General features: G+C 43.4%; 16 protein-coding genes across 16 annotated transcripts; 7 read left to right on the top strand and 9 right to left on the bottom strand.

Moving 5' to 3' along the window:
- Positions 1-371: 371 nt before the first annotated feature.
- PICMEDRAFT_15353 (hypothetical protein) lies at positions 372-2349 on the bottom strand. The gene has a single exon (XM_019160786.1). It carries the CDS (start codon positions 2093-2095, stop codon positions 695-697), a length of 1401 nt encoding a protein of 466 aa, XP_019018514.1. The 5' UTR covers positions 2096-2349; the 3' UTR covers positions 372-694.
- PICMEDRAFT_15352 (hypothetical protein) lies at positions 2349-5455 on the bottom strand. The gene has a single exon (XM_019160785.1). It carries the CDS (start codon positions 5331-5333, stop codon positions 2634-2636), a length of 2700 nt encoding a protein of 899 aa, XP_019018513.1. The 5' UTR covers positions 5334-5455; the 3' UTR covers positions 2349-2633.
- Positions 5456-5595: 140 nt separating this feature from the next.
- Positions 5596-6345, bottom strand: PICMEDRAFT_15351 (hypothetical protein). Its single transcript, XM_019160784.1, has one exon. It carries the CDS (start codon positions 6181-6183, stop codon positions 6001-6003), a length of 183 nt encoding a protein of 60 aa, XP_019018511.1. The 5' UTR covers positions 6184-6345; the 3' UTR covers positions 5596-6000.
- On the bottom strand, positions 5597-6345 carry PICMEDRAFT_67045 (hypothetical protein). The gene has a single exon (XM_019163495.1). The coding sequence runs from the start codon at positions 5866-5868 to the stop codon at positions 5650-5652; it is 219 nt and encodes a 72-aa protein (XP_019018512.1). The 5' UTR covers positions 5869-6345; the 3' UTR covers positions 5597-5649.
- Positions 6346-6705: 360 nt separating this feature from the next.
- PICMEDRAFT_71471 (hypothetical protein) lies at positions 6706-7284 on the top strand (the record flags this gene model as incomplete). Its single annotated transcript, XM_019163934.1, has 1 exon — positions 6706-7284. The coding sequence occupies one exon, from the start codon at positions 6706-6708 to the stop codon at positions 7282-7284; it is 579 nt and encodes a 192-aa protein (XP_019018510.1).
- A 188-nt stretch (positions 7285-7472) lies between these two features.
- PICMEDRAFT_71470 (hypothetical protein) lies at positions 7473-8051 on the bottom strand (the record flags this gene model as incomplete). The annotated part of the gene is made up of 1 exon (XM_019163933.1): positions 7473-8051. The coding sequence occupies one exon, from the start codon at positions 8049-8051 to the stop codon at positions 7473-7475; it is 579 nt and encodes a 192-aa protein (XP_019018509.1).
- A 355-nt stretch (positions 8052-8406) lies between these two features.
- On the top strand, positions 8407-10151 carry PICMEDRAFT_40682 (hypothetical protein; the record flags this gene model as incomplete). The annotated part of the gene is made up of 2 exons (XM_019163110.1): positions 8407-8835; positions 8926-10151. 2 exons carry the CDS (start codon positions 8407-8409, stop codon positions 10111-10113), a joined length of 1617 nt encoding a protein of 538 aa, XP_019018508.1. The 3' UTR covers positions 10114-10151.
- A 32-nt stretch (positions 10152-10183) lies between these two features.
- Positions 10184-12073, bottom strand: PICMEDRAFT_15348 (hypothetical protein). Its single transcript, XM_019160783.1, has one exon. It carries the CDS (start codon positions 11985-11987, stop codon positions 10356-10358), a length of 1632 nt encoding a protein of 543 aa, XP_019018507.1. The 5' UTR covers positions 11988-12073; the 3' UTR covers positions 10184-10355.
- Positions 12074-12411: 338 nt separating this feature from the next.
- Positions 12412-14673, top strand: PICMEDRAFT_10390 (hypothetical protein; the record flags this gene model as incomplete). The annotated part of the gene is made up of 1 exon (XM_019159663.1): positions 12412-14673. The coding sequence occupies one exon, from the start codon at positions 12412-12414 to the stop codon at positions 14671-14673; it is 2262 nt and encodes a 753-aa protein (XP_019018506.1).
- PICMEDRAFT_15347 (hypothetical protein) lies at positions 14484-17436 on the bottom strand. Its single transcript, XM_019160782.1, has one exon. The coding sequence runs from the start codon at positions 17395-17397 to the stop codon at positions 14863-14865; it is 2535 nt and encodes an 844-aa protein (XP_019018505.1). The 5' UTR covers positions 17398-17436; the 3' UTR covers positions 14484-14862.
- Positions 17437-17565: 129 nt separating this feature from the next.
- Positions 17566-18935, bottom strand: PICMEDRAFT_15346 (hypothetical protein). The gene has a single exon (XM_019160781.1). The coding sequence runs from the start codon at positions 18883-18885 to the stop codon at positions 17683-17685; it is 1203 nt and encodes a 400-aa protein (XP_019018504.1). The 5' UTR covers positions 18886-18935; the 3' UTR covers positions 17566-17682.
- Positions 18936-19065: 130 nt separating this feature from the next.
- Positions 19066-19855, top strand: PICMEDRAFT_15345 (hypothetical protein). Its single transcript, XM_019160780.1, has one exon. It carries the CDS (start codon positions 19183-19185, stop codon positions 19705-19707), a length of 525 nt encoding a protein of 174 aa, XP_019018503.1. The 5' UTR covers positions 19066-19182; the 3' UTR covers positions 19708-19855.
- A 113-nt stretch (positions 19856-19968) lies between these two features.
- Positions 19969-23292, top strand: PICMEDRAFT_71463 (hypothetical protein; the record flags this gene model as incomplete). Its single annotated transcript, XM_019163932.1, has 1 exon — positions 19969-23292. One exon carries the CDS (start codon positions 19969-19971, stop codon positions 23290-23292), a length of 3324 nt encoding a protein of 1107 aa, XP_019018502.1.
- A 259-nt stretch (positions 23293-23551) lies between these two features.
- Positions 23552-23962, top strand: PICMEDRAFT_10385 (hypothetical protein; the record flags this gene model as incomplete). The annotated part of the gene is made up of 1 exon (XM_019159662.1): positions 23552-23962. One exon carries the CDS (start codon positions 23552-23554, stop codon positions 23960-23962), a length of 411 nt encoding a protein of 136 aa, XP_019018501.1.
- A 207-nt stretch (positions 23963-24169) lies between these two features.
- PICMEDRAFT_57865 (hypothetical protein) lies at positions 24170-24985 on the top strand (the record flags this gene model as incomplete). Its single annotated transcript, XM_019163260.1, has 1 exon — positions 24170-24985. One exon carries the CDS (start codon positions 24170-24172, stop codon positions 24983-24985), a length of 816 nt encoding a protein of 271 aa, XP_019018500.1.
- Positions 24986-25044: 59 nt separating this feature from the next.
- Positions 25045-26217, bottom strand: PICMEDRAFT_71460 (hypothetical protein; the record flags this gene model as incomplete). Its single annotated transcript, XM_019163931.1, has 1 exon — positions 25045-26217. One exon carries the CDS (start codon positions 26215-26217, stop codon positions 25045-25047), a length of 1173 nt encoding a protein of 390 aa, XP_019018499.1.
- Between the last annotated feature and the right edge of the window lie 947 nt (positions 26218-27164).

Below are 27164 nucleotides of genomic sequence, written 5' to 3'. Positions count from 1 at the left end.
GAATTGAATGAGGCGTTGGGGTGCCTATGGCATTGTTGTTAAGTTTGTTGTTGATACTACTGGCGCCAACTCCAACATCCCCAGCCGCCCCATTCCCATTAGTCCCACTGAAAACAGCACCCGACTTGGCATTCACTACTTCATTCAACGAGTAGGCTGATCGGCTCTCCTGTGCAAGTAGTCTTTCGGCAGTGAATTCGGCGGTGTCTAACATATCATGTTCTAGACAGTAAATAATCAATGGTTTGAGCACTGCCGCCGACTGATCTGAAATATTCATTGTTTTATTCTTTTGAGATATTGTCACAGTAGCCACAAAAAAGACTCAATATATCAGAAATAGACGTCTCCCTTCTCCAATGACAACTTACGGCCTTTATTCAATCATTCTTTCTTGTAAACATGAGATCAACAAAGATTCAATTCATGCCCCGTGCTGGAAACCCAGACCCTATTACATAAGCCATGTTTGAATATGATGGGGAAAAAGTCTACATACCGCTGAAATTTTATTACACTTTGGGAATAGTTAGGTAGATGAATGTTTGACAGCTGTTTCCAACAAGTACTCTTTGCTAACAACGGCACCAGCCCGATTCCACTCTTAAGCTGGATCTCCTTGTAGCTGAGAATGCATAATGCTTGCATTAATATATGTATAAAGAGGGTACGGAATAATATACAGGTGAGATGACTACAACTTGCTCTCTATGGTTCCGACACTCTTGTTGGCCAACAGTCTCTTTTCGGTAAGACATGCGATAACAGCAGCACCGACACCAGAACCATCCTCTGCATGGATTAAAGTGATTGGGTAATCTTTTGGATCGCAGTTCCACTGGAAGATGTCGTTCAAAGCTTCATGCGCACGCTCTTTGAAGTGAGGGTACATGTTGAAAACAGAACCATCACTTGCACAGTGCCCAGCTTTGTAGTTTCTCTTCTTACAGATGGCAGCAATACCACAAACAGACAAACGGGCTGAGCGTGTACCAATCAAAAGACAAAGGTCGTGGATGATATTTCTTTCTTCCTCTGTAGTTTTGATGTTGAACGAGTCTAAAAATAGGCCTTCAACAAATGTTGCGCTGTGCTGCTCAATTCTGGATGGAAACGAAGTATCCATGGCAAATGGAACTTGCAACGGTTTGATGTTCTGGTCCTTGAAGATCAAATCCTGAGAGTAGTAATCCAACAAGATCAATCTCAAAACCTCACCCAAATAATAACCTGCAATCATCTTTTCATAGTACTGTTGGCCAGGACGTGGGGATTCCTGGTCAATCTGGATATCGTACTTGGTTCTTGGTAGAACTGCCCATTCGTTGTCAAAGGCACCATATTCACAGTTGATTGCCATGGGAGAGTTTTCCTTCAACAGGTCGTCTGGCAGTCTGCCCTCAAGTTTTGGAATATCGTTACAAACATCGTAGTACGCACCGTTACAGCCCGTTCCAAAAATCAAACCCATGATTGTTTCCGGATCACAGTATTTGGATGCAACTAAGGTACCGGTGGTGTCGTTGATCAACGAGACAACCTCAACCGGGGTATTTCTGACGTTGATTGCATCCTGTAACAGTGGAACGACGTTTTCACCTTCGACTCCGTCGATGTCAAAACCTTTTGTCCATCTTTGCAACACACCCTCGTTGATAGCGTCTTGGGACGCAGGGTAAGAAAAAGTGAACCCAAGAGGGAGCTTTGCCATCGACGAGCCTCTGGAGCCGTAGTGTTTCTTGACAAACGTGTCCAATGAGTCTGCAATGAAGTTCCAGAGGTCCTCAGACTTACCGGTTCTCATTGGCACAGGTATAGGGTATTTTTCAGCCTCGTAGGTGAACTTAGAATCCCCCAAAAGGGATACTTTGACAACACGCAAATTAGTGCCCCCCAAATCGATGGCTAAGTAGTCCCCCGTCTCCTGGCCAGTAGGATAGTCCATGACCCATCCTGGGATCATTGGAATGTTCCCTCCCGTCTTGGAGAGACCTTTGTTCAACTCACTTACGAAATGGTTGGTGATTTCAGTGAGTTTCTCTGGAGTAACGGTGAGCTCCTGCTTGGTCTTCTCATACGCATCAAGTAAGGACATCTTTGCTAGGCAAGACAATGGTATGTGTTGTGTGATCCCCCCTGTATAAGATTACAGACACCACCGCTGACGACGTGTTTGTTCAAAAAACACAACTTGCAAAAAGTCGGCCCCACAAGTACACACCCAGCACGGGTCCGCCGTCCATCCCTGGCGTTTGTTGTTGCCGATTGGAGGGGCAATCGCCAAACGAGAGCAGCGCAGCTGACCGAGGCGGATTAACCTTCCAGCGTGCGAGACGCGGATCAACTGTGGAGTAAACACGACGTTGGGAGATGCGTGAGGGGGAAATAAACAAAGAGGAAAGAAAACCGTTTCTCCACTCGCTCTACGGAAAAACCAAAGCCGAGGAGCCGCTAGAGATAAACGGAGAGAGTAAGAAGAGGGGCTGAAAGAATGGGGAGAAAAGAGGGGTTCTGCACAGACACAAGGGAGCGTCTGTCGAATGACAGAACATGTTAGAATTACAAGATACAGACAATTAAACGAATCAAAAGGGAGAGGGGAGGGGAAAAATACAAAAGGAGGCAGGATTGTTCTACATGTTATTCTTGAGACGGGCTAGTGTCTCGAATAATCTACTTGCGTCTTCGCCGCCATTTTGTTGTTGACTTTCCCTGTTTCCACTTGGTTGCTGTTGGTTGCTGTTAGGAAGGTGGCGGTTGGCTGGGAAACTGTTTGGGTTGTTGACAGCCACAGGAGCCATGTTGTTCACGTTGGTTCCCGGAACCATGTTTTGTAGTTGAGCTAATAGGCCGCCCACGCCTGCAGTAGCGGCAGGACCAGATGGAATATGTGGTGGCATAGACATGCTGGCCGGTTGTGAGGGATACATTACGTTCCCCATTGGCATGTGTGGTGACAGCGCAGTGCGCTGCTGCTGTTGTTGCTGCTGCTGATTTACTAAGCTTAGCATGGCCTTTAGCGATCCTTCGTCAAGCGATGATAGTTGGCTCATCAACTGCGAAGCCACGGCATTTTGGTTGTTGTTCGGATAGTGTGGCTGCTGCTGCTGCTGCTGCAGGGGTGGAGGTTGACCGTTATAGCCGTAGTACTGCTGAGGATTAGGGGTGGGAATCTGTTGATACATTTGGTTTGGGGTGTAGTTTGTACCCATGCCAGGAACTTGCGGCGGCAAATGCTTTTGCTCATTCTGCTGTCTTGGAGAGTAACTTGGATAGCTAGGATTACCACTGTTGTCAATGTTGTTGTTGTTGCTGTTGTTGTTTTCATTTCCATTGTTGTATATGTTATTGGGATAGTTTTGATTACGAGCAACATATCTCTCTCTGTTGTCTCTGCTGTCCCTGTTATCCCTGTTATCCCTGTTATGATTATTTCTTCGTCTATCATTACGGTTTCTGTCGCCCCTAGAGTTGTTGTTGTTGTTGTTGTCTCTACCTTGATTCCTTCTTCTATCATTCGAGTTCATGTTTTGTTCAGGACGGTAGTTGTTTGTATTACCTCTTGCATTACTGCTGTTACTATTATTGATATCAAAAACTTTATCCTTTTTACTTTGATTGGCGATGAAGTTTATGGCGCTTTCCATGGAAATATTTTCGTACTCATCGAATTTTATTGCACCATCATTAGTATCTCTTTGGAACAAAAATAAATTTACTAGCTCCATCTTACTTGTAACAATAGCAGCGGCAACTCCAGCATAAGCAGATTCCGAAATTGTTTCTTGAGGAACTTCTTCTGCGGTAGAATCGACATGCTTGATGCTGCATTCCAAGCCCACCTCATTCAAGCTATTCACCAATAAATGATTAAAACTTGCTTCAGACTCCAGAGAAATAATGACCCGAACTTTCTTATTTTGACTTGCGGTTCTGGAAGATCTATGAGGAGACCTTTGACGTTCATTAGTAGATCTTTTTGGCGACCTCTCTCTTTCTCTACCTCTTACTCTTTCTCTTTCTCTTTCACTTGTTTCCTTTGATCTATTTTCGGTATGTTTCTCATGAGTCTTAGACACTTGGAGATGCATTAAGCGATTGTGCAAGGGAACGTGCTCCTCACCGTGGATAGCCTTTTGACAAGAATCTGCGTCGATGAACTGAACAAATCCGTAACCTTGTTTCATATTCACAGCTTTAACAGCACCATATCTTTTGAAGACTCTCCAAACATCTGAGATTTTCAAAGAGTTAACGGCTAAGTTTCCAACAAACAGCCTTGAACCTGGAGGGAAATTCAAGCACTCAAACTCTTTTGAGTGCTTTTCAGCGTCTCTTTTGAACTCATCAAACTGATACTTTTCATCGGTGTCCATTCCCAGAGTTAGATCTGGACGACGACAGTAAGGGTTTATTGGCACCAATAGCTGGCGATCATCACTTGGTTTCATATTGATCTTGTTATAGGACGTTGTTGCCCTGAAATTGATATTCACTTCATCCGGATTTATCTTCCTACCGGTTGAGGCTTCATAGGCTTCCAATACTGTGGTCTCCTTCTCTGCTGAAGATAGAGAGTCAAACTGAGGATCATTGAAGAGAGGACTAGTGATGAAAAATTGGACTATCTCATTGAATAGAGGAACATTTATATTCGAATATCTGGATTCATCTATAGGGGTTGTGCGATCTATATTGGCAGTGGTAGGTTTAGGAGGAAGATTTGATGCTTTAGGATCATAATTATTATCCTCGTTGTCATCGACTACTTGGATTGCGCCATAGTCTTCATCATTTTCAGCATCGTCTTTTGTTGTGGACTTCGACGCAACGTTGGCACCGGAGTCACCATCGTCATTGTGATTGTTGCCAGCTTCATTTTCACTGTTGTCGTCGTTACTGTCGTTGAACACGTTATTGCTAGAATCGATGATCTCGATTGCATGATCGGCAAATTTTACGTTTTTCACACGTGTGAGAGGTGGTGAGTGCTTGGATGCAGCATTATCAGCTGTAGGCTTGGAGGAGTTGGAGGTAGATAGAATACCTTGGAGAGGGTTCGAAGGTGGACCTTCCGTTGAAGTCGATGAAGACGCGGAGGCAGAAGTAGAAGCAGAGATAGAAGTAGGGGTAGGGGTAGGAGTAGTAGAAGAAGGGGGAGCGGGAGGCTGCGTTTGGGAAACAGATTCAGGGTTTAGGTCGTCATCGTCACCATTAGCATCAACGGTATTAGAATCGCTATTGGCATTTGCTGAGGTGGTGGCGGAGGACCCTAGTTCGGGCTTGTAATCGTCATCGATCGAAGTGACGGTATGTGATTCTTCATCCGACATGCTCGTTGAAGTAAGGTTAGATGGAAGAAGTGGATGGCGCTATACCTTTGCCTCGTCGAGGGCTGACGCAGAGATAGAAGGGGCGGCGAGCGGATACTTAGAAGAACAAGAACGAGGCCCTGGTCCAAAAGAGTTGCAGAGAGGAAAGGAAAGGAAGGGGGCGAAGGGACGGCGAAGGCAACAAACAACAACAGAACCGACAGGAGGAATAAGGGAAAGAAAGAGAAGGGGACAAGGCGAGGAAGCGAGTAAAAAAAAACCTTCTCGATGCGCACGTGACTTCAGGATTGGCTTGTTTAGTCGTTATACAGGGGTCTTATCTATAAAGAGGGAAGCAGTAAATATAAGTGTATGTGCACGATGTGCCGAGGAGCAGTACAGACCCACGTCTGCTGCAGCGTCCGGCTCTATCTGTGTGGAGAATAATAGAGACCAGAACCACGGAGATGGTACTGATAGAGTTGGGGAAAATGCAAATAATAGTGCAAAATGAAAAAAAAACTTCGGCGGCAGCTCTGTCCAATGAGAAAATCATATATGTAATTTGGAGTTCCGCCGCTGTCCATGTGCCTGGAGGCGGATATGTATAGGTATAAGTGTGAGAGTATGTATACGGGATGCGGCTATGTGCACAGAGGACGGCGTCGGCCGGGGTGACGACGCCAATCTATTTCGTCTCCTTTTCCATCAGCTCCTGCATCTGGGCCGGACTCATCTTCGAGTCGTTGGCGACACCTCTGTCGACAGGACAGGGCACAATGCTGTTAGCCACGACGAGGGAGAACGCGACGAGAAACGTTGTCGAGAAGATCGACCTGGAGATAGCTGCTCTGCTAGATGCCTTTATCATTTTTCAGAGTGGATGTGTGTCTAAGTCCAAGTGTATATCTAAGCGTGTGGGTGTCCGCGTGGGTCGCTGTGTAAATGCCAGGCAGCCGTCGAAGTTGCTGATCTCACAGACACGGAAGCACAGAAATCGTAGAGTGTAGACGCACGGGGTCAACAAAGAACGAACGAAGATGGTGCTCTGAATAAGCGTAAGCGTAAGCGTAAAGTGGTCCGAACAGCCGTTATGGCAAAGCAAACACCGCAGGACCGCACGCCCCACTGCCCGTTTTGTTCTCCCGCGTCTCCCATTGGCTGCAGTGGGCGCCATGGGGTTTGCAGCAGACCCCTGCGGGTTACCCGGCGCACAAGCCCCGCCGCTGGTCGACGCGTCGGCCAGAGCGGCTTCCGCAGCGCTGGCCCTGCTCTCATGAAAAAAGCAAACAGGGGTGCAAAAGAGATGGAATGCTCAGCAGCTGGGCATTGAGAAGAGGAACAGCACGAACAGTAGCAGCCAGTCAGCAAGCTCCCGCCTACCGCAGCAACCATGTTCCAGTGTCGTGCAGCTCTGTCCAAGTGCAAGGGCTTTTCTGTGCGTTTCAACTCTTCGTCGTCGAGCGGCATCCCTAAGCTCGGCACCACTCCAAACAAGTTCAACGCAAAGTCGTCTGCATTCAACCTCCGCCCTGAGCTGCCTGAGGGTCTTTTCTTCCACCCAGCACCAGCAGCACCAAACCCAGAGATCACCCCGAAGGCTTTCTTGCCCAAGTCGGACGCCAGAGCCGCCTCGGACCTGTACTACCCAGAGCAGGACTCGCTCGTGACCGCCAACGTCGCGTACATGCCGGTCGTATCCAAGGCCAGCCAGCCTAAGAACTACAAGTTTGATGCGTCGATAGTGGAGCAGCTGCAGACGCTGCGGGACCAGGGTGTGTCCAGAAAGCAGATCAGGGAGGAGTTCGGCGTCACAGACAACTTCATCAGCCTGGTCACCAAGCCCAACGCCCAGACCCAACAGCAGCAGAAGAAGCTGCTAAAGAGATCTGCCAGAAAGTGGTCCGCCAAGACGCTCAAGGCGAGAAGGTTGAAGGAGGTGAAGAAGTCCCATTGGGAAAGAGACCTGTGAGGCCGGGACGAGCAAAAACACCTCCGGACATCAAACACACACACCCTTTGCTCTGACGCATGTACATAGCTGATACACACGCTATCACCACGAAATACAAAAGCTGTACTCTTTTATAGATATATAATGAATACATTTCATATTGTCAGTTCCTATACACATGCCGCTCTCTATTTATACACCCAAGACTATCCCTTACACGGCGTGAACACAACTTCCGCCTCGTAATCCTGCAAGCACCGCTGCAACACCTCCTCGTCCCCCGGGCACACCTCCATCCGAAGCACGATCTTACGGTCTGCCTCGTAGTTCACATAGACGTGGTACTGCTCGTCCTCGAGGTGGTGCACGGTCTTCACCAGCTTCCGGTGCGCCATGTCGTAGCACTTCTTCCCGCCACAGTACACATAGTCGTACACTATCGTTCCCACCCACTCTCCGGTGTACTTCTTGATGACCACTTCCAAGCCTTCGGTGAGCACCCCGTCTTGACTCGGCGCACAGTCAACTCGACGAATTTCGATCTGCCCTGAAAAAAGGTATCCCGAACCTCCCTCTTTCAACAACGCTTTTCCCTCATCCAACCAGAGTACCTTTTCTCCCACAGCTCCATCCTTTCCTTCTGCGTCCTCCGCAGACCTAGCTTCCAAACTGCCGGCAACAAACGGGACCTCCGTACGTCTTTCGAGCGTTATCTGTTTCTCCACATATCGTTCCGGAGCAGGCGTTTTGAAAAATGAAACCATGGATAATTTTGCCACTATCATAGTACCTCAGCATATTACTTTTTCTTTCTACAGCTGTTGACCTTGTACTTGCCACCACGTCTGGACTCGCTTTACAGGGCCTCTCCTGTTTCCCTTCCTTCCTACCCTTCTCCGATAAGCTTCCAATCCGTTTTCACTTGCTGTCTGACTCAGACAGGGCCGATCGACTCAATTTTTTTTTCATCGTGCTTGCTCGTTCTCGTTTTTTTCCCCTAAAGGTGACAAATACAGACAAAAGGTGTGTACGTTCACAGCGGGTAGAACTGCCAGGACCGTCTTCTGGGGGAGTTCCCAGAGCTTGCATGCAAGTACAATTGCACACACGCACACAGAGCATTCCAAAGAGACGACCGACATGTCTGTATCTGTCAACGAGATCAACTACCTGATATGGAGATACCTTCAGGAGTCGGGTCTCGAGGTGTCTGCCTATGCGTTGGAGGACGAAACCACTATCAACCAGCTGGACTCCGTGTATTCTCCGCACGTGCCGCTCGGATGCCTAGTGGACTTGGTGCAGAAGGGGATCTTGTACTCGAAAATGACGGATTTGGTGTCGGCAGTGAAAACGGACACCATTATGCAAGATGACATCATCAATCTAAATTTCAATTTCTTCACGGCCTTGCATGAAATAAACACCAAGGAGCCAACGGAGGATAGGAAAATACTGAGTTTGGAGGAATTGAATGGCTCCAAACAGACCCGGGAGAGGTCCTCGGAAGAGGAGGAGACCAAAGTGAAACAAGAAGACGGCCAGCAACAAGAACAAGCGCAAGATGGGGTACGAGATTTGATGCATACCGACGAACATGCGCAACAACAACTGCAGCGCCAGGTTTCGACGTGGTCGACACCGCTGGAGGCACAGCAGGAAAAATCTGGATTTATCCAGGTAGTGAAAGGGTTGATGAATTACGACTCCTCATACTCCGTCTCTTTTTCGCCTAACAACCCTGAGCTTATTGCGTGGTCACAAAGAGACAATCAGTCAGTGATATATTCGTTCAACTCCAACTCTGAGACCAAGTTGTCCTTACCTTTAGCGTGTAAGGAGACGCTTATAGTGTCCTGGTCTCCGAAAGGCTCTTCTTTGATAACTGCTTCCGAAAATGGCGAGCTGCGTCTCTGGTCTATTGAGGGCACACTGCTGAGCACGCTGGCCATGCATCATTGGCCAATTGTGTCATTACGTTGGTCGCCTAGCGGAAGGTACCTTCTGTCTTTAGACATCAGGAATGTGGCAGTGGTATGGGATATAACCTCAAGTTTGGTGGTAGCGCATTTGGATAAAGAGAGCTGGTCACATGCAGACAAAAGTTTCAACGACCTCATTTCTAAAGATTCAGCCAATAACGAATCCTCGTCGACTGGCAGCCCGCTTTACAAAAACTACGGCACTGACACATGTTGGCTAGATGATAATAAATTTGTCATTCCAGGACCTAAATATACATTACTCGTATGCCAAGTGACTAGTGATAATAGCAACAGTATCATAGGGGTATTGACTGGACACGAAGAATCGATTTGCTGCGTCAAGTATGATCCTAAATTACGACTCTTGTGCTCCGCCAGCGAAGATGGCGTGATTAGAATATGGAAGGGGAACTCAACCAATAGTTTGCAAATCCTAAGAGGCCATGCCTTAGCCGTTTCTATGCTAGAATGGATCACTATTTCTAACAGATGGTTTTTACTAAGCACTGCGTTGGATGGAACTATGAGGATATGGGACTTTGTCCAAAATGAAACAATAGACTTGGTGAGTGTTGACCAAGGTCAAGCTATTCTTTGCGCCTCCTTTTATCAAGGAGAGGACGATACGAGGAAAAAGATTGTAACAGGGGATTCCTCCGGATCGGTTTGTATTTGGTGCATCGAAGGTGACAGCAAAAGCAATATCAAAATACGACAGGTCGGATTATACCAACATTTTGAGGAAACTAATGAAGAACCTCAAGAGTCCGGGTTTGTGTCCGAAATAAGTTGGAGTAGCGATGGCTCTAAAGTGGCCGTTAGTTTCAGTGTGGGGAAAAGTGTCGTGATCGGTATACCATAAAATTCTGTATATGCTTTTTTTTCATTCAGTTCTTTTACATGCTTTCTTCTCTTTTCTTCTTTCTTCTAGATTCTCCTATTAACACTTGTATTATAGCTACATTTGATTTTAATTTATATACCAATTAAACCAAACGTACATTATTAATGTCCTTGTCTTTGTTACATGTCAGACGCTAAATATACACAACTTGCAACTATATAGAGTTTACAAATTTACCAATGTCATAAAGTTCGTTTTCATCATCGTCCAGTTTTGCCCCTTTGCTGGGCTTGCAGATACTTTCTGCGCTTAGCGGATGCATATTTCCAACTACGGACCACACCAGCAGTAAGAATGCCTTTGAGACTCTGTACCAGGGCACTAGACCCTACTGTATCTTCCACTGTCTGAGAGAGGGCCCAGCGAAGTGTTTCCGGATGCTGCTTTAAATCAGAAGCCATCTTTTTTATGAATGGAGAAATTCCCACCTTGTACTCTGTAGGAAGATATTCCCAGTCACGTTTTGGGATGTCGGCAAGTAAATTTGCCGACGATAATTGAGTCAGTCCAAGTATGTCATTGTATGAAACAATAGGTTCACTTCCAACAGACTTCGACGTTAACACCTTAAGCGAGGGCTCCGCTATCATTTCCTGCACTAGGGTATCCTTTGACAATTCATTTCCGTATTTTTCCTTCAGCATGTTGAAGAGTCTTGACCTAAATTTGCGTGGCAATTCTATGATGATGTTTGCAATCTGCTCCTCCGACAAATTGACATGATACACTCTGTCACCAGAATCCGAGTCTTCATGAGCCGATTGAATGAGGTTAGGGAAGTAATTGTCGAGTATAGGTTTGTACAAGTTTTTGAACAGCGAGAATTGGTTCTCCACAATGTTCTTCACTTTGTCTGGGTTTTCTCCTTGGACCTTTAGCCTTGGATCACCCATATAAGAAAGACCTGCAATGCTCAGGTATAGTTCACTTTCTTTGATGAATCTTTTGTTGAGTAGCAAAATAGACAATTTAACAGCGTTTGTCAAATTGTATTGGTTCAGAAACAACAGCTGGGCCGAGTTCTGAACAATAGCGACAGGTTTGTGCAACCTTCCGGCCAAGTACATGGTTGACCAGTTTGCAAGATCGTCGATAAGCGTATCTACTGACGTTATCCCGTACTTGAGTTCTAGCGGCGTGCCGTTGATATTGACGTCGACAAAAGGGTTGAAATAGATTCCGGCACCCAATTCGCTCACGTAGTTGATGGCCGAGGGCCCCAAGAACTTGAGAAAAGAGTAGTCCGAGCCGTGTTGCAATATATTCTGTTTGTGCCATTCCAACGGGTCGGACACCGCAAGTATCATATCGATCTGCGAATTCGATATATCGATCGAAGAGCCCTGGGAGAAAACCTTCGATCCGTAGCCAAAAGCGTAGTTCACCGGGGCTCTGAACCGTTGCACTATCCCCTGCAGCACTTCATCCATGGTCGACTCTTCTCTTGCCTCTGTGTGTAGCTGGTTGGTACCGAATTTGTACGGCAACTTGTCGCCTCGCTGGATCTTGTGCAACGACCGGAGATAATAATGGAAGTCCACGGGTTTAGACTGCAGTTCCCGCAACTTCCTTTCGAGCACCGATAACGAAGGAGAAGAGTGTTCGCCTCCGCAGAAACGACTTTCCTCTGCTACCACATGCTTGTTTCTCTTTGGGTGATGTCCGATGCCCTCATGTTCAAGCAGCACCTCTGCCAGGTTGTTCTTCTTGTTCAGCTCCGGGTTAGAACTTTTCGTAGATTCTAATCTGGCTGACGTGAAAATTGCTTTTTTCGCAAACTGTTTGCGTAGTAAACCAGAGTTTCCAGCTCTGTAGTACCCTGTTCTCAACATACTGGCTTTGCCTCTGGGTTTCGGCTTGCCTCTAAGAACTCTCCTTCTTTAGAAACCCCGAAATGCTTCTTCCTACTGGCCCTTGGTGACATCTTTCCGTAGAGAACAAAAGCTGACAATTTACCCCAGCCTTAGCTGGATCATGCGAGCGGAACACGAGAAAAAGAGAAAAAAAAGGAAAATGCACCGATCGACCCAAAAAAACCCACAGAGAGCTCCAAGAATTACACCCGTGCACCGCAGAGGTGGTACCCGTTTCATGTTTTTTCTTGTTATGATTTCGGTTCTGCCATTTCTGTCGAGATGTTTACCGTTTCGTGACACAGGATTCGGCTCATCTGGCACCGCAGTCCGGAGAGCGTTTGAAGGGCAGACGCACGGCATGGAATACCCGAGAGAGTCTCTGCTTGCACGAAGAGAGACCATGTCGCAGACGGGCCAGCCGAAACAGCGGACGGTCCAGCGACAAAACAGCTTTCTCTCTCCGATCACGTCCACGACGTTCACGAACCGAAGACTGTCTTCGTCTCGGTCGTCGCTCTTGCGGTCGCCGGACGGCACCGAGTCCAGCCGGGATAGGAAGAGGAAGAGGTTGAGTCTTCTGCCTGCCAATGCGCACCTCGGGGCGCCCAGGTTGATTAACCCGCCCAACCTTCGTCGACAGTCGATAATGAACAACAATAACAACAACAACAACAGTCACAATCACAACCACAACGGCAACATTTCCAGCATTCCTAGCCTCAACAGCGCCCTCCAAGCCCAGCTGGCTTCAAACTCCACGTCTTCCACCCCTTTCACCATCCGCAACGCAGCGACTCAAAACACAGTACAACAATTGGTGCAGAACTCCATCACTAGGTCGGGCATACCGTTGAACACACAACGAAGGTCCACAATAGGGAGCCGGAGAGAATCAGTGCTCCCTCCGTCGTCCGCGTCGGGGAATCGCTATGAAACCCCAGCTCCGGCACACCGCCCTTCTGCATATAGTAAACCACAGGATCCGAGACCATTGAGAAGTCATAGATTCCAGTCTGAAGTACAAGATGAGCTCTACAATTATCTATCCACCAAAAAATTTGACATTGAGATGAAACAGCCACTCACGCCAAAAACTTTGAAAACCCCCACACAGAAAGAGTTTGTTTTAATTTTCCAATGGCTTTATAAAAAGCTGGATCCGGGCTTCAAATTTAACAAATCCATAGAACAGGACGTCTATACACTTTTGAAGTTTTTAGATTATCCCTATTTGGACACAATCAACAAATCTCAAATAAGTGCTGTCGGTGGATCGAATTGGCCTGTCTTTCTAGGCATGTTACATTGGCTGTTAAAACTAGTCAAAGAAACTCTGAAGTTTGACGATTTGGATATCTACTCCTTCCAAGAAGAACAGTCAAATAAAACTGACACGAATTTAACAGATGACCCAGTAATTTCAAATGAGATATCCCTGATGAATAAGTTGTTCTTGACTTATGTGCTCGACTCTTATAGGGCCTTTTTGACTACTGGTGAAGACGACTATTCAAGCTATTTTGCAGAAATGGAGAACGAGTACCTCGTTTATATTGAAGAAGTGCAATCCAAAATGAACATAGATGAAGAACTACACGAAACGTTGCAGCAGAAATTGGACTCTAGCAAGGAAACGTATAACCTTTTCTTTGATGAAATGGAAAGAGCTAATGCGTTGCAGACAGATGTTACAAAATTCCAGAATTATATTGATATACAGAAACAGCGACAACTCAAATGGCCTAGTGTCATTGAAAAAGCTAATTCAGATATCCGTAATATCATGGAGTCTATTCAAAATATCAATAAGGAGAAACAAGATATCATATCTGATTTGGAGAAGAAGAACCTCACACTTAAGGATATAGAGGATTTGCACAAAGATCGGGCAAGACTAACAACAAGTTTAAATTTGATTGATTCAAAGCAGCGACAGACGAAACAGTTGATAGAATCCAAATCTGAAGCTCTCAAACTACAATTCAATGATCTACAAGCAAAAATAAATTTTTACAATAATACGGTTTACCAGATTTTGAATGACTTGAGCCTTGAAACACCGCCAGACACTTCTTCCCTGGTTATCAATTCTTTAGATGAAGAGTACCAGAGTACCAAAATTGGAACTTCACCACATGAAATGGTTCCTATTTTACCAAAACTTAGATCTTCTCTTGGCGACTTGAAGAACAAAGTGCAGTCTCATATTACAAAACTCCAAGATGATATATTGCAATCACAAGAAACCGTTGATGACTTAAAGTTGTCTATTGTTTCTTGCACCGATAAATTGGAAGAATTGGAGGATTCGTTGTCCAAATCCAGGAAGGAATATTCTGAGCTCAATGATAAATATACCACGGATTCATCAAACAAGCAATTTGATCTTGAAGAAAAAGCTAAGGAAATACGCTTATTCAAGTTACAAAACACTGAGAACAGAAAATCCATTGAAAGCAAATGGAAAGATGCTCAGCGAGACTATAAAAAGACCATTTCAATGATCAGCGAAAATCGTACACAGTTGGTCTGCGACATAGCCCAGTGTTTGGATTATGTTGTAAGCTTCAAAAGTGACGTTATGACGGATTTGGAAAACACAGCTGTGGAGGTAAGTCAAGAATTAAAGCAACAGTTAGATGCAGAATCACAGGAGGAGTGATTCACCTTTCTTTTGCGTGTATTATTTATTGTGTATAATATTTAAAATGTATAGGATTCGATGTAATAGGCAATACGTTCGTATATATTTATGTGTTAATGATGTAAACTATGTAGCAAAAATTTAAATGTAATTTTGTTATGGCAGGGAGGTGATGAACAAATTTTGAAGCGTGGAAACAAAATATACTTATCTCTTCGTCCTTCTGTAATAGTTCTTTTCAAAGAATGGATGATGGGAAACACCCAAATCTTTGTTTTTATTTCTGGAATACTCAACATATGCCATATCTTCACCTCCGGCGAGACCAGCCATAGAAGCTTGGTTCTTCACAGAGCTGGATTTGAGTCTCCTGGAAACTCCATGTCCAATCAAATTATCTGCGTCTTCACCCATTTCCACGCCAGCTGCCTCTTCATTCTTCAATAGAACCTCTTGCAACAATTCTCTACGTTCTTTGGGAGAGGCATATGCAAGGTTTGGTAGTTCCTCCATACCATGCAAGTGAGTGATAATTTTGAAAGCATAACCTTGATCAACAAGGAAAGCTTGTCTTTTCGTGGAATAGTACATTTCTTGTGTATCTTTAGAAACCAAGGAATAGAAAAATGCATTAAAACCTTCATCATTCCTACGCTTGGCACGTAAAATACGTCCTAACCGTTGTGCTTCTTGTCTTCTTGAACCATAATGCGATGAGATTTGAATCAAACATGTTGCTTCTGGCAAATCGATAGACGTATCACCAACCTTTGATAAGAAAATTGTGCTAACTCTATCATTATATTGGAAATTCTGCAAAATATTCATCCTTTCTTGTTGAGGAGTCGAACCGAAAATGAAGGGCTTACCCAATTTGAGAGCATACTCTTGAAGGGCATAAACGTTATCTGAAAAGACAATAATCTTATCTCCCCGACTCTCATGGTATTGGATCAAAAATTGACACGCTTGAAACTTAGTTGGATTCATAATATACAACAACATTCTCTTACGTGCACTCTCCCTTAGATATTCTTGATAGAACTCACTTGTCATAGGACACCAAACTTCAGCACATTGCACTTTAGCAATATGACCCTTTTGAGAAAGCTCCATCCAATTTGCTTCATACATCTTAGGACCAATAAGGAAATTAAGATCAGAAATCTTTTCATCTTCTCTAACTAGAGTAGCAGTCAATCCCAATTTCGCATGTGTTGCCAAGGCGGTAACAACTCTTCTGAACATTGCAGCAGGAACAACGTGCACTTCATCTAAGATAATAAAACCCCATTCTCTGGACGTCAAGAAATCCATCACTTTTTGAGAGTCATGGGATCTATTTCGAGTATTTGCCACCATGGAATAAGTAGACACCACTAAGCCTGACTCGCCCCGAAACATTTGTTTATTTTCCGATGTGAAAACAGCGACGTTTTCAGGCTGAATGGTACACCATTGCAAAAACTGTTGCCTCCACTGCATCACGGAAACAGAAGAGGTACATAAAACAATGATCGATTTTCTAATGGTGCAGGCTGCAGTGATACCAACCAAGGTTTTTCCAGCACCACAAGGTAAGACGATGATACCCGATCTTGCACGTCCGTTACCAAACATCTTACTCAACGATTTTTCCTGATACGGTCTAATCTGTGTGGAGGGTTTTAAATCAATCTCCAAGTCGGGGTTCCTTGTATCGTTCCTGAAATCGTACTCTTCCAACATTGGGTAATCAATTTCTTGACATCTCTTTTTCACTGTCTCGACGTTCTCAGCAGCTACTTCGAAGGAATGAACAGTATCATCCGCATTTTCATCTTCTGCATCAGCAATCACATCAGCATAGATGTCTTCCACACCTTCTACAAATTCTTTCTTTTTAGTCTCATTCTTGGCATCCGTCCCTTTCTCTTTAGAGTTTTTGTTTTCATGATTCTTTTTCGTACCTGGAATGACCAAATTTCCTTGCTTTGGAGCTTGTGTTTCAACTAAACCATCAGAAGCGCCATTAACTTCATCCACAGTCTGTAATCTCAACTTGCCAATCACATCGTCCTTTAACAACATTCTCAAAATTTCGGCCGAAGAAGATTCAACGAAGTATCTATTGTGCTTTAAAACTAATTTGACCTTACCATAGGAGTGTGTGGCTGCTTTAATGAATTCGACAACTGACGTCGCCACTGGCACCTTCGACAACCGGTTCAAAACCGAAATTATGTCATCGGTCTCCAATCCAACCGAAACTGCGGCGTATAAAGAGTGTGTCGTGATCTTATATTCATGCATAAAACTGGGCCTACTGACGGGTTCTGCAATGGTGACCAAAAAATCTTGAGCCTGCTCCGATAAAGGTGAGAAACTTTCAAGGTATATCTTGCCATCGGATGGACTGATCCAGATAGGACGAGCTGAATGGTCAGGTTTCAATTTCAAGTATGAAAAATCACTGTTGGCAAAAATATGAGATACTGCATCAGGGATAAAGTCACTTGGTCTATCTAGTGGTATCTTCACCAGCTCACCTTCTTCAAATTCGTTGTCATCATTGGTTTCCTTGATTGTGTTGATTGCTTCCTGTGTTTTCGGAGCTAGTTTTTGTCTTTTTCTCGAGCTGGCAGCAGGTATAATTAACTGATCGTTTTCGGAATCTGTGTCGTCAGTAGAGCTATCATCCGAGAACAAGTTTTCAAGCTTGTTCGGTTTGGTGTCTGCACTCGGTGCTGCTTCGGAAGGCATGTATGGACGTGACAAATAAAGGCCCTGGCAGTAATTGATGCTTAAATCAAAGATTAACTGCCCAAGGCAAATTCTATATTACTAACTGCTCTATTCATGAATGCACTTAAGAGCTCAAGAAAAAAAAGTTCAAACCAGTTTTACGCCGATCGGCGAAAATTTCATTTTTTTCAGTTTTGATTATTAGTATTAGATGAGTTTGGTGTGTTATATGATATACATGAGTATCTATAGAAGTGTGATTAGGTGTTGATGTTTGCCGGTGACTCGCATGTCGTCCGACGATCAATCCTTGAACTTGTAACTACCAACAGCCATGGTGATGGAGCCACCTCTGTAGGAACCTCTTTTCATTTTGTTTTTACCTTTGGTGAAGTCCTTTCCTCTCACTGCGCCCAGCTTCTGGTTTGCAATCTCACCCCATGTTCCTGCAGCACCTTGATATGTATTGTCCGTGAGCTCATTCGCTTCGAATGAGACTTTTGATCTGTCAACTCTGGAAAAGTGTTTCTTCTGCCCTGGTCTCAGTTCTTCCTCCGCTGCCGGAATATGCTCGGGATCAGGGGATACTTCTTCGCTTAGCGTTTCGGATTCTGTGTCGCTTGCTTTCACCTTTTTGTTGGTCTTTTCTTCAGTTTCTTGTTCTAGCTTTCTCTTCTTAACATTCTTGGAGTCGGAATCGGAATCGGAATCGGAGTCAGAGTCGGAGTCAGAGTCGGAGTCGGAGCTAGAGTCGGAGTCGGAGCTAGAGTCGGAGTCAGAGCTAGAGTCGGAGTCGGAGCTAGAGTCGGAATCAGAATCACTGTCGGAATTGGAACTGGAATCTGAGCTGGAGTCTGAGCTTGAGCTTGATTCAGAATCAGAATCAGAGTCGGAGTCAGAAGAGTTAGAGTTGCTGCTTGAAGAACTTGAGTCACTGTCCGAAGAGCTTGAGGAAGAATCTGAGGAAGTGTCGCTTGATTTGGCAAGTTCTGTTGTCTTCTCTTCTTTGTCTGATTTTTCCTCCTTTGCTTCAACGTTAAATTCAGGGCTTGAGGTCGATGACGAGTCAGAATCAGAATCAGAATCAGAATCGGAATCAGAATCGGAATCAGAATCGGAATCGGAATCACCATCACTGTCACTGCTGGAAGAGTCAGAAGAATCAGATGAGTCAGAAGAATCACTGTCGGAACTGTCATCACTTTCAGAGGAAGAGGAAGAGGAAGAGGAAGAGGAAGACGAAGAAGAGTCATCGTCACTTGAGTCCGAGCTATCTTCAGATGCCTTCTTTTCTGCAGCACTTGCTAGCTTCTCATCTTCAGAAATCAAGGCTTTGTTGTCGAAGAATCTGTCCAATCCCACACGCTCTGCACCTGTCTCTTTGGTGTCGATTGTAATACCACTATCAGCGGCATTCTTCAGCAAAGTATCTGCAGAGCTCTGTAAGCCCTCCGCACAGAGATACTTGAAAATTTTTCCCAGCACGTATTCCTTAGTAGCAGCCATCTGTACTTTTTCTTGTTGCCCTTGTTCTGTCTCCACGTCTCGTGCTCAAGGGCATTCCGTTATCAAGGTTCCAAGCAAAAACTAAGGATCTAAAAACTTTTCACTGATGCACAAGAAAAAAATTTGGGAAAATTTTAAAGTGATGCAGCTTACGTAACATTACCACGATGTCGTTTCCCTTCCCTTTTGCCCTTTCCACTTTCAAGAGAGAAGACACATTTTGCGGCGGATAAGCGTCGAGGAGAGGCCAGAGCAAGAAACAACAAAGGGTATCAGACAGCAACCTAAACACATAAGATGACTGCCGAAAGATCGATTGTGATCATCACGTCCGACAATGACCGCTTCAACGTGGAGAGAAAGGTGGCAGAGAAGTCCCTTCTCATCAAAAACATGCTCAAGAACCTTCTTCCTGCCGAGGGGGAAGAGGAGTCGGACGATGAAGACCAGGACACTATCGAGGTGCCTACACAGAACGTGCGGTCGGCAGTGATGAAAAACATTTTGGAATGGTGTGAACACTACAAGAACACAGACTTTCCGGACGATGATCAGGAGGACGATTCGAAGAAATCAGCCCCTATTGACCCATGGGATAAGAACTTTCTTAACGTCGACCAGGAGATGCTTTACGAAATCATTTTGGCCGCCAACTACCTAAACATCAAGCCCTTACTCAATGCGGGATGCAAAATCGTTGCCGAAATGATAAGAGGGAAGTCTCCTGAAGAGATACGGAAGACGTTCAACATAGTCAACGACTTCACGCCTGAGGAGGAGGCGGCAATCAGAAGGGAAAATGAATGGGCTGAGGACCGCTAATTCCTGTTTCCTATCTTTTTCCTTCTCTATTTCTAGTTCCATTTGTATAGCTTGTCCGATATAGTACGTACTTACTGTGCCACCCATCCCTTTATCCTCCCTCGCCACTTATTTTGAATTTCGTTTCTTTCGAAGAGATTAGGCTGGAAATAGAGTCGGCTCTAAGCTGTAGAATAGTCGGATTAAAGTGCACTTGCGAAACCAATCCAACTTGCATTTGAGCTATACCCGGCAATTACTATCGGCCATTCACTCGATATCATGCCTGGCGGCCACAGCAGAAGCTTTCGTTTGAAACGGAAGGATTCAGACTCGGATTCAATTTCAAGTGCCAAGAAGAAGAATCACTCTTTTTCTAACTTGTTCAAGCGGCGGGACAAGTCAGATACTCTACCAAAGTCGCAGTCAATGCGATTAATAGGCAAAGGATCGATGGACATTTCTCCTCTGAATGCCACCAAACCGGACAGTAGAATGGGAAAGTCTAGTTCTGTACCCAATGGCTTGGCTTTGTCTTCCCCTCCAAGAAACAGAACAATCACAGTAAACGGTGATCAACTGGATATATCTAAAATTCCTCCGTTACCGGCAATGCAGTCAATAAATCATACACCTTCTAAAAGGGAAGAGTTCGATGCTGTCAGAAGAAAGCTGATTGGTAATTCTTCCTTGAGCCCTAGACTTCGGAGCACAAATATGGGATTTAATCATAAAGACTCGGCTCGTCGTCAGGGATATTACAATGGTGAGAACGAAGACGACGATATCGGAAATGATGAGGAGGAGGATGACGATTACGATGAGGATTTTGATGATGATGAAGGTGGTGACTTTGAACCCGACCATTTATTAATAGACAGTACGGGGCTAAATGTCACAGACAATCGGCATGCTTCGAAGCACCACGACTTTCTTAACAACTCCTTAGGTAGGAGATTGAGCAAGCATCTCCATCAAAAGCCATCGATGCACATACATAGTTCCACTCCCAACCATTCAGTCTCTTCTAGAACATCGTTGAATAAGGATAATGAGAATGGTGGAGAGGAGAGTTCAAACTCATTAGAGCAAGCTAGCACAAATGCCGAACAGGATAATACAGAAAACAATAACAAGACTGCATCTGGTCAACATGGTATATTTTCGACTTTGATGAACACACTGAATTTAAAATCATTCACTGAATTGGCAAACCACAATGATGAAGAAGAGGATGTGAACAACATTGACGATGCCGTGTCTTCTTCTGTGTCGTCTGAAAATGACACTGCTAGAAATGAACCATTAAGTGCGGTGAATTTTGTTCCAATCAAGAAGGCTCTTATTACTACGTTAGGGCAGGGAAGTTTAACTCTGGACGCATTCCCTAAAAACCAGACTCAACTTTTGCATGATCAAAATCATCTGAGTATTCCTGACAGCTCGGTGCACAATAACAGCCAGGGATTACATCAGCTGAAGAATCATAATAATGATGATATATCGTACTCTGACGTTAAATCGCCTACCAACCCTAATTCTAGTGTGAAGATTGACCAAAACCAAGAAAATACAAGAGCAGCCGTTTCTTCAAAAGAGCAAAGGTCAAGACCCTCTTTATCTCCACTGCCGAGAAAGCCTACTATAAGAAACTCATTAACCTCAATACTGTCTTCCGATGAAGAGGAACCCTCTGCCCCTCCGATGAGCAACAGCCTAAGCTTCAAGAAGAAGTTAAAGTTGCCTTTGGCGGGAAAAAGACAATCTCTGGATTCAGGTGGAAACAATTTGAGTAGACTGAATTCAAATATTGGCAGCGGTGAAGATTATCCGGATCAGGTTGAAGTAAGTGGCAGAAAGAAAGATTTTCCTTTTGAGAAGCTAGATTTGAAGGCACCCAGTGATAAAAGACAAGAAGCTTTTCATACGCTATTTCCAAGTTTTCCCGCTTATGAAGTTTTCATTGAAGATTTTGCTTGTGCATACAGGAAAGAAATCTTAGTTCAAGGGAAACTTTATCTTAGTGAGCATCACATTTCTTTCCACTCCAATATTATTGGGTTGGTGACACGCTTAACTATTCCTTTGAACGCCATTTTGAAAATACAGAAGAAAAAAACCGTAGGAATTCCTAATGCAATTGAGTTCAGTAACTTACACAACAAATACATCTTTGCTTCTTTTATGTCGAGAGACCCATCTTACGATTTAATTTTCAAAGTATGGAAGTCGAACATCAATAATGAAGGCATTGACACAATTGATCTCGATTTAGATGATGAGGTTGATTCTTTGGACACGGTTTCTGTAGGATATTCGGATGATGAAGAGGGTGAAGACTACTCAAAGACCCGCAGGAAAAGTGATGGAGTTACTGCGAGTGGGAATGGGAATGATAATGTTGATGATGACACATCTGATACAAGTATATCTGATGCAGAAGATATGGTTAAGGATGATGAGGACATTTCCAAAAATGGGGATGTCACCGCACAGCCAGAAGAGGATAGCGTTTTCAATGGTTTACCTTTTGAAGGGCCCAAAGTGCATGCACAGACCTCCGCTGGTTACTCTCCCGACTCTTCGGAAACAAAAATCATTGAGGAAAATGTTCCTGCTCCTATGGGATTGATCTATGAGCTTATGTTTGGGGATGATCCTACGTTTATGAAAAACTTACTCAAAGTGCAAAAAAACTTTAACATTGGAGAAATCCCAAAATTTGTCAACAACAAACGGACATATCATTATACTAAGCCTGTGAATGGAGGTCCGGTGGGCCCGAAACAGACAAAATGCATTGTCGAGGAAAGTATCGAGCATAAAGACTTCAGCAAATATTGTTTGATAGTACAATTGACTGAATCACCAGATGTTCCATCTGGAAATGCATTCAAAGTGAAGACTAAGATTTTTCTCTCTTGGGGACCACAAAACGCAACGAATATTCTCATTGTAACTACAGTTGTATGGACAGGAAAGTCCTGGATTAAAAGTGCAATTGAAAGAGGTGCAATATCTGGACAGAAAGAAGCACTTGGAATTTTGGTTGCGGAACTGAAAAAGAAAATCAGCTCTGGAGGAACAATCAATACATCACCAAGCAAAGTGAGAAGAAAGGATAGGAACAAGAAACCAAAAGAGGAGACACCACTAACAACCACCTCAGAGGTAGCTGAGGAAGGTACATCCGCTGTTTCTGAACCTGAGCCAAAAACCTATACGGACTTGATTTTAGAGCAAGTCGATCTCAAGTTGTTTTTGATCATTTTATTGTTTGTTATCGTGATAACAGATAAGTTTAAATCAGCCAGACACACGAATGGATATGAATTGTATTCCAACAACAGAATGCTTATGAGTGAATCTAGCTTGTGGGAGTGGATTGAACAACGTGAGCGTATGTCGGATACACAACTAACTCCCGAGGGATTGAACATCTCCCACTACAAAAAGGGAAGGCATAGAAACAGATTTAAGGAACCGCTGGAAAAAGCTAGTAAGCAAAGAATGTCTCAGCAAGAACTCAAAGACACAATTGATATGATGGAGCTTCAATTACGCAAACTCAAGGAAAGAGAATATACTCATAACAATTTACTTTGATTGCACTTGTTGGTTGCTCCTGATTAATAGCTTCGTACTTTTACCTCCTATTTCTCAGTTCTGCTTGCATCCTAAAAAAAATCGTGCATCGATTTTGCGCTCCGGAGATTTCTCTCCGTGTTTTTTTTATTATTATTATAATTATTTAGATAGTTTTAGAGAAGCGATTCTCTTTACAGTAGCCATAGTCTTTACGAGCAGGCTATACTCAAAATTTAGTTAGGTTTCGTTCTAAACCTCTAGAGATATATATATTATTATGGAGGATAAAGAAAATGCCGGAGAGAACATAAGTAGCGCTGACGCAGACCCCGAGATTGATGTGGCAAAATCACGGAAAGAAATTTTTGTTGAGGCACAAGGCAACAAGCTTGAAGACAAAATAGAAAAACTAGAACACGAATTGATACAGTTGAAGGAAGAACATTTGAAGCTTTCGAATGAGTTATCAAGGGAAAAAGGATATGTTAAAGGTGTAACCGACGGCTCGTTTAACCAATCGTTCCAAAAAGATTACGATAAAGAAATGAAACGACATATCCGTCAATTGAAAAAGTACAACGAGTTGAAAGATCTGGGAATGGGGATTATACAGCTTATTGCAGATCAAAAACAGTCCACACTAAGAGGTATTATGGATGAGATGGGAATTGAGCCAGATGATAAGTAGATGAATAAGCGTTTATAGCATTACAGAATTCGTTACATGCTTATGTAATCACTTTGATATCAAGTGTGAAGTTTTTCGGATTTTCAAAATTTTAAAAGTTTTAATCTGAAACTTGCTTCGTGTTATATCTAAACTGTTCTTCTTTAGGATTTAATATATAGCCAATCTAGAAGTTAATTCGAAGCAGGAAGAAGAGTGACCGCAAGTATGGGAAGACCAAATAGGGAAATTCTTAGTGGTGGTAAACGTTACAAAGATGCCAAAAAGTTTAAAAGCAGAGTCAGTGAAGTGGTTTTCGATAAAGAGAAGCGTAAAGATTACCTTACTGGGTTTCACAAGCGTAAATTAGAAAGAAAAAAGAAGGCACAGGATTACTTGGAGGAACAAGCGAAAAAGGACAGACTCGAGGAGAGGGCCAGAATTCGTGAAGAAAGGAAATTACAGGTACAGAAGAAGTTGGCAGAAATGAAGGAAGCGATGGAGTTGAATCCATTTTTGGAAAAGGATCAGGAAGGGAATAGTAGTGATAACACCAGCGATGACGACAGTGATATACTGACAGAGAAAAATGTTGGATTTGAGGAAGGCGATAATGAATCAGGTACTGAAATTGAAGAACGAAATGGTAAAGATGAGGATGACCAAGGAAATGATCGGGAAAGCAACAAAATGACTACAGGAATATTGAAAAAGCAGATCTATGAGATCGATAATGATTCTGCTCCTGTCTCTGGAACGTCAGAGGTTGTAATTGAAAGTTTGGACAATCCTAATACGTTCGACCTCGATGCGGTTACAAAGAAAATGAATGTTGATCTATCAAAGACGGATGACGTTTTGAGCAGTTCAATAACGAGAGCCAAGAAATACGCTAGGCTTATGGGAATGAGTGACTCACCAGAGGAAAAAGAAAAAGTGTCGAAACCTAAAAAAAAGAAGTTCAGGTACTTAAGCAAGACTGAGAGGAAGATGAAGAATATGAAAGAAAAAAATAAATCTTTCAAAAAAAGAAAGAAGGAATAGACTACATATAATTTTTTCGACCAAATAATCGTGTATACTAAATGCTATAGAATCTCAACTCAATCAAAACTTTGGAGTTCGATGAAATCGCTAACAGAGCTCATTATTACATATTCCGTTTCAATCTTCAGGAAGACCCAGACCCATCTTCTGAATATCTCCAAGCATTCTAGAACAAATGTACCCATCTCTGTTGCAAACATAGTGGTGAAAAATTTGGCTGCCGTGCTCGGCGAAGGAGACGACGGGTCAACAAATACTAAACCATATACCCATATAAACCTCAGTTGAAAATCTATGATAATGGCTAAAACGTAGGCTTCCTTGCTGTATAGCAATTTATTTCTCAACAGCTTCACATTTGGTTTATCAGATAAAAATTTAAGAAAAAAGCCAAAATTCCAGTCGTTGGTTATATCCCAATAGAGGGAGTAAGATGAATTGATGAATGTGAAAAATACCCAAAGATTGCGAGTTTTCAAATACCCAGCCTTAAAAAGGATCATTGAAATGGTTGGTAAAAATGCTGTAGAGTACTTGATTGCATTGAGTAAATGTCGAATGTTCTGCCTCCCACTTTGATTATACTCTTTTAAACACTGCCTGAATCTCAAAAGAGATGGAAAATTAGCAAGCAGTAGATCAATATTGTACAGCTGTAAGTGAGTTTTGGAAAGTTCTTTGGATAAATTAGCACCAGATGGCAATGTAGACATTCCAAGAACTAATGCAGATACATAGACCAGAAAATCCACCAAGACTTTGTTATATGATGTGAATGTATCCGTTAGTAAAATATCATTGTTTCTCATGGATATGTCGATATCACCTTTGATGACTCTTTTCATCGTTTGCAATAATCTTTGAGACTCAAAGGATGATTTATCATGCAATAGAATGAAGAAAGTGGTAAGAATACCGAAAAGGGGTAGCCAATCGATGAGTGTCAACTCAAAGCCGTTGGATGCAAAAAAATAATATATTGAATAGTTGCAGATGTTGGACAAAGTAATGTTCACCAAACATTTTCGACTTCTGTCAATGAGTCTAGACAAGGTCAGCTCCTGTGGGGAAACTTTGAGAACATTTAAGACACCAATCTTAAAATTTCTGCAGGTTAGCAGGTTCAAATGCCAGAAAAGTATACCTGCATTAATTAGTATCACCACCCGGTACGGAAGCGGAAGATAAAAATCAAAAGCAGAAATCGTTGCAGCAGCTTCTTCAGACATGTTTTCTAATGCTACAACATAAGTGTTCCTATCCTACTTTTAGAATACTCCGATTTTGCTTCTTCTTCCCGAAGTCCACCGTCCTAAACTCGGAAAAGAAAACAACACGTTCAAAATGGAAAAAATTCTGACACGTCCGGCATAATAAGCCTATGGCCGTATCACGTGATTAGAATCTCAAGAGTAAGTGGGTATATTGGTTAACCTACGGGCTCTTATCTCTTCAGAAAGTATCCGAATAAGTTTAATCTTACAGTACCAGAGGTACCACTTCATGATTAGCATGGAAATACATTTGTTATTACATCACGAGAGATAAGGCGAAGCGAAAAGGAGGTTAGGGGGCGCTCGCCACGGGTAACTACGAACTGGAACTCCAGACGCATAGATACCATATGGCACGAAGAGGAAATATTATAGAGAGCGTCTATGAGGCACAGATAAAAACAGGTTGGTAAAACTTAATATACGTATCAGAATTTTCAGTGTTTGGCTTGTCGAATCTGTCATGTAATATCCGTTTGGGGCGACAGTTGGTCATCACAGTATATTAAGTTCTATCAACCATGAAAAACAACAAAATGAAAAATTTTAGTAGGGGTAAAAACCGCCGAATTTTTCAAAGAACCTCCATTCCTCAAACCAGCATTCTTGCTGCTCTGCAGAATGGTAAGGTCCCTTGTTTAATATAATCTGCAGTTTGATACAACTTTCGGTTATGAGCGTAACGTGTTTGTTGGTAAAAAACTGGGAGAGCCGTGCCTTTTATAGCCAGGGGAGGAAAATGCAAAAACTTTTTAAAAAAACAGAAAAGAGGGTTTCTTGTTAAGGCGCCGGGTAAGATGTGCAGCCGAAAAGGGAAATTCTACTTCGCCACTTGCATGAATCCGCCTTTGAGGTGAGATTTGAGATTCCAGGAATGAACTGGCGATTAAGGTGGTAGGAAT

The sequence above is a fragment of the Pichia membranifaciens genome (assembly GCF_001661235.1).
Source record: "Pichia membranifaciens NRRL Y-2026 unplaced genomic scaffold PICMEscaffold_2, whole genome shotgun sequence".
Taxonomy (NCBI): Eukaryota; Fungi; Ascomycota; class Pichiomycetes; order Pichiales; family Pichiaceae; genus Pichia; species Pichia membranifaciens.
This window is presented reverse-complemented; position numbering and strand designations above follow the sequence as displayed.

Excerpts from the sequence above, each read along its gene's own strand:
- PICMEDRAFT_15353 (XM_019160786.1), bottom strand. The coding sequence starts at position 2,095 with ATGTCCTTACTTGATGCGTATGAGAAGACCAAGCAGGAGCTCACCGTT.
- PICMEDRAFT_15352 (XM_019160785.1), bottom strand. The coding sequence starts at position 5,333 with ATGTCGGATGAAGAATCACATACCGTCACTTCGATCGATGACGATTAC.
- PICMEDRAFT_67045 (XM_019163495.1), bottom strand. The coding sequence starts at position 5,868 with ATGATTTTCTCATTGGACAGAGCTGCCGCCGAAGTTTTTTTTTCATTT.
- PICMEDRAFT_15351 (XM_019160784.1), bottom strand. The coding sequence starts at position 6,183 with ATGATAAAGGCATCTAGCAGAGCAGCTATCTCCAGGTCGATCTTCTCG.
- PICMEDRAFT_15348 (XM_019160783.1), bottom strand. The coding sequence starts at position 11,987 with ATGTTGAGAACAGGGTACTACAGAGCTGGAAACTCTGGTTTACTACGC.
- PICMEDRAFT_15347 (XM_019160782.1), bottom strand. The coding sequence starts at position 17,397 with ATGCCTTCCGAAGCAGCACCGAGTGCAGACACCAAACCGAACAAGCTT.
- PICMEDRAFT_15346 (XM_019160781.1), bottom strand. The coding sequence starts at position 18,885 with ATGGCTGCTACTAAGGAATACGTGCTGGGAAAAATTTTCAAGTATCTC.
- PICMEDRAFT_15345 (XM_019160780.1), top strand. The coding sequence starts at position 19,183 with ATGACTGCCGAAAGATCGATTGTGATCATCACGTCCGACAATGACCGC.